At 34.5% G+C, this 4,812-nt stretch overlaps 1 protein-coding gene across 1 annotated transcript; it reads right to left on the bottom strand.

Annotated features, from left to right (window-relative positions):
• Positions 1-1,557: 1,557 nt before the first annotated feature.
• On the bottom strand, positions 1,558-2,196 carry LOC149542130 (E3 ubiquitin-protein ligase ATL15-like). The gene has a single exon (XM_089795693.1). It carries the CDS (start codon positions 2,194-2,196, stop codon positions 1,558-1,560), a length of 639 nt encoding a protein of 212 aa, XP_089651819.1.
• Positions 2,197-4,812: the final 2,616 nt, after the last annotated feature.

Here is a 4,812-nt window from a genome sequence, read left to right as displayed (position 1 = left end):
ACAAATTCAATATCCATATTAATGTCAAAATTCATAAACAATCACATCACATATCTAATTTCTCAACGTCATGTGTAATTCAACATCACAATCATGAAGATATGCTTCATAAAATAATTTCATCATATCAAGTTAATATGTCATCATTAGACATAGTTGAACAACTCTAAGCTATAAGAAAATGGTCATGGTGAATGATAAACATTAACCAATGTTAGTATCATATAGTCAAACTAATAAGATAACTTTAACATCAAAATATTGATTAAGGAGTTTGAACAAAGCAACTAAAGCATATTGACTCGAAGTTGAACCATAAAGACTAAGTCAACAATAGTCAAATGTCACAGAAATTAAAATAATGGACTACCAAAGGTTGAATTGTGAAAATGCATGCTTGACACTTGCAACTACAAATAAACTAGATTACATGAAAAAAAATTATATTTTATTTGTAGCATATGTCCCAAACTAATATGGCTTCATGAGTAGAAAACATAAGGAAAAGTTTTACATCTCTCTCTTCTTCATTAGTGAGAATGCTTGAGTCCTTGAGAGTTTTCTCATTTTTAGTCCACAAAATGATTGAGTCCCTTAAATTAATTTTTCAAAAAGTATGACAATTTTTCAAATGATTTTTTTGTTGATTTTTAGACAAGATTAATTTCATATTGCTGACAGAAATACATTAGCCTTCTTGAATTATAATGAGGCTCTAAAAAATAACTGCAATGTCTATGCAACACCTAAAATATATCATTTAGAATAATTATTATTTAATAAAAAATAAAAATATAACAAATACAACATTATTAAATTGATTAATATTAATGGTAAGTGTTGCATTCACAATGGTCAACAACTACATCAATATAATGAACACTAGTAATTAATTGCGCTGATGTCAAAAGGGATTTTGAAAATACAAAACAATTGCAAAGTAATTACACTTCTTTTACTTGTTGGCAGGTGAAAGCCTACAATAACGAAAGTCGACACAGATTCTCTATGAAAGTTTATGGGTTATGAGATGATGAGGATACAAATAGAGACTTCATTGTCTTGACTTGAATACAAGATTTAGAAGGTTTCATTAACTTAAGAACTGACCAAACATAATTTCTAAATGTTCTTTAAACTTTTTCTTCCCATGATGTGGTCTATTATGCCTTCTAGATAGCAATGTTGAATATGTAAGTGCTTTACTAGCAGAGGGATAGTGGTACATGAGCAGCTCAGAGGTCTACAGTTGGAAGCAATGCAAGATGATTTGAACCAAAATAGGTTGAATAGGTCTGACACCGACAAACGCTTTTTGTCTATTCACCACCGCAACGTCTGGCTTGATCATCACGTTTATATGACACCAATCAACTTGCGAGTGCATCGTTTCATCTTCTTTTGCAATCAACGAATTAAAAGTCCTCTTCAAATAACCCTTCTCTCATGTGCCCACCTATAAACAACACACTAAAAAATAATTTAAATTTAGAAAAATAAGTCAACTTTAATTATTTAACATTTTTTCAATAAGAAACAAACCTTAGTGGATGATTTTTAAGCTGTCCATTCATGCTCAACCCCACCTTGACGGATAGCTCGACTCGAAATGCGCTCAGAAAAAGTCCTGAAAACCGAGGCCGGATTCATAGAGATGCGCCCCCATCTCTCCGATCTTGATACGTCACCCACCAAACTGCATTTTCTGTGCAAACCAGGAGTCAAACCCTTGGCCGTGGCGATGTACCACTTCGTCGGCTGGTCCTCCCTTACCGACGACTTACTGGGATCTCCGTTCGTTGCTCCGGCGCTGTTGGAAACATCTCGAAGGAGGCTAACTTCACCTCTGTTGTCAATAACCACCGTGACCTCCTCGGGAGGCCGCTGCGGGTCGAGTAAACCGAAGTCGGTGGGGCTGAAAACGGAGTCGTCGGCAAGCAGGAGGCTCGTGCGACAAACCGGGCATGACGTGTTTGAGAAGAGCCAGCTGTCAATACACTCCGGATGGAAGGCGTGGCTGCACTGAGGAAGCAACCGCAGCATCTCGTCTTCCTGGAAGTCTGTCAGACAAACCGCGCAATCGGAACACTTTGCCGGTGCTTTAAGTCCCTTCACCAGACTGTAGCTGAATACGGGAAAACTCTCGATGACTGCGCGGTCTAGGCCCCGGGCGGCTCGCCAGTTGAGGACCTCCATGATATTATGACCTCTTCCGCGCTCTCGTGTCCTTTCCCAGTTCCTGCCTCAGCGGCGGGAGAGGGAGGAGAAAACGCAGATGAACATGAAGAAGCAGAACAGCACAAGGATGACGAATGGTAGGGAAGGACTGATTGCCTTATTTGAATTGCAGCAGCCACTGTCGGAGATGTTCGTGTCGTTGCCAGTGGCCAAAATCACTACTTTTAATGGTGATATAAAGGGCACCATATTTCTTTCGCCAGAGAACAATGCAGCGAATTTCACCATCTTGACAGAAACCTCTTGTGTGCGATATAGACTTAGAGATCAGCTTGGTATTTAGGCTTTCACATTGTCTCCAAGGAGATCATGAGGAGGTATTACTTAAAAGATGAAACGCAATCGCCCAGGTAAGGGAGAGACATCGGCCTTTTGACTTTCCTTTTGGGCACACAATTTTACTAGCAGTTCTCGCCCCAGCTACTCCCTCCCCCAAATACCATGCCAAGCGAAGACTTTGGAGGATACGTGTGCATTACAAAGCTGTCAATACATTCCTCACCCCTCCTCACTAGACGAACAACTCGTCAGCATTTGCCCACCGGGAAATCTCACGCTTAAGAGGAATTACTAAATGTTCCCTTATTTATTTATTAATATTCTTCATACTTAGTTTTGTCTTTCGTCCAGTGGTTTTCTTATATAATAAAAATGTCAATTGGCAAGAATCATATACCTATATCTATATTCAAGCATAATGCATAATGGAATTGGTTTAAGAGCCTCACTTTAGTTATTTATTAATATTTGAATAAATTAGTTTTCTGTCTCATTCACTGATTTATTTCATTATAATAAAAATTATTGTTAAATTCAAATTCAAATTATATATATAAGTAGTGTGTATAATAGAACTGGTGAGAACAATTTATTTAAAATTAAAAGGTTGTTAATATTTTGGATCTTGTGGCCCTTTAGTTATTTAAGTAAAATATATTATTATTTTAATAGATATTATTGTTGGGTACGCATTTATTTTAATATTTTGTGAATGAGTGAGTTGTGGGGTTTTAGAATCTTTAAATGTGTATATTGTGGGGTACATTGGGTACTATTGTTTACTTAACAAATGATCAATTGAATCAAATGGCTAGTAGGAGACAAAAATGGATGAATTAAGGTGGCTATTTAGGAAGATTTAAGAAATGGAAGTTCAAAACATGTTCAGAGTGGAATTAGTAAAAGTGGAGGTGGTTAGGCTATAAGTTAGTTTATTTAGGTAGGATTAGTTCAATTCTAAAATAATTGGGTAGGATTGATTCAATTAATTCAAATTAATGCTTTCAAATTTCTAGATTTGATTGTGCATAGTTTTTTTACATCAACATTTCGGATCCGAAACGTTGATGTAAAAAAAATATGCACAATCAAATCCAGAAATTTGAAAGCTTGTGGAAATCTAATTAATCTAATTCAAATTAATTGAACTTTTGCTAAAGGAGATACAATATACATAATTATTTAAAATGAATTATATTAGTATTCTTGGAAGTAATTAATTAAAATATATTTAATCAATCATAAGATTTAGGAAGATGAATAGACTCATATAATTTAATAAATTTGGAAAGACGTGATTTTATGTGTCTACAATATTTTTTGAGGGCTTTATTTTTTACTTCGGTCCTATTGAAAATTCTTCTTTTGAATGTTTTTCCTTTTGAAGAAATGATTTTTGTCTCAGACCTTTATATCACTTTATAAATAAATTTTAAACTATAAATATGTAACTTCACTAAAATAATAGAGTTTAGGAGTTTGGTGATCTAGTTTAATATGGTTTTTTCAATTAGCTAAAGATCATGATTTTTTAAAGTAAAGGTGATCATTCATGGTTATATATAGCTATTCAAAAATTACTAGAATAAAATATTGCTCAAATTCAAATGAAAAATGATTCTATACATGGTCCTTATAGTAAATTGATATAGAACATTAAAATTAAATCAAGATAGAAAGTACAAAGAATAAGGAAAAATCCTTTTTCATGTCTTCATATAACAAATATGGATATTTTTCAATTGTTAGAGTGTGAAGACATGGATAACCTAAAATATATAGTACGAACAAACTGAAATAAAAGTGTTAATCTAAATGATACAAGCTAAAACAACCACAAAAATTCAACCTCCACAAGAAAATTGCAAATATTAAAGAAGTTAAATAGTATCAGAGGAATGCAAGAGAAAATATTGTAGAATACAATTACAATGTAATAGAATACAACAAGACTATTGTTGGCATTAAGTTATTATTGCCATCAGTGACAACACTTATCTATATCTGTATAGCTACCGAGTTCAGCACTTAGTTTCCTACACTCACCAAGCTTCACAGTGTCTACCAAGCAATAAGTTTGTGTCATGAAAATTCAGTGTAAACCGAGCATTCAAAGAAGTAGTGTTTAACAAGTGAAGCAAGGTAAACTCAACATGCAGTTTCTACTGAGTGACACTACATCTACCAAGTCACCAGTGGTAACCGAGTTCAGAACTACATCAAGTGATCAGTATGGACCGAGCCTTCACTTCTACCGAGTGCATGCCGATGCCGTATAATATAGTGGACACAGAA

Source organism: Cupressus sempervirens, chromosome 8, assembly GCF_028749045.1.
Source record: "Cupressus sempervirens isolate cs-2001-9-10 chromosome 8, ASM2874904v1, whole genome shotgun sequence".
NCBI classification, from domain to species: domain Eukaryota; kingdom Viridiplantae; phylum Streptophyta; class Pinopsida; order Cupressales; family Cupressaceae; genus Cupressus; species Cupressus sempervirens.
This window is presented reverse-complemented; position numbering and strand designations above follow the sequence as displayed.

Excerpts from the sequence above, each read along its gene's own strand:
- LOC149542130 (XM_089795693.1), bottom strand. The coding sequence starts at position 2,196 with ATGGAGGTCCTCAACTGGCGAGCCGCCCGGGGCCTAGACCGCGCAGTC.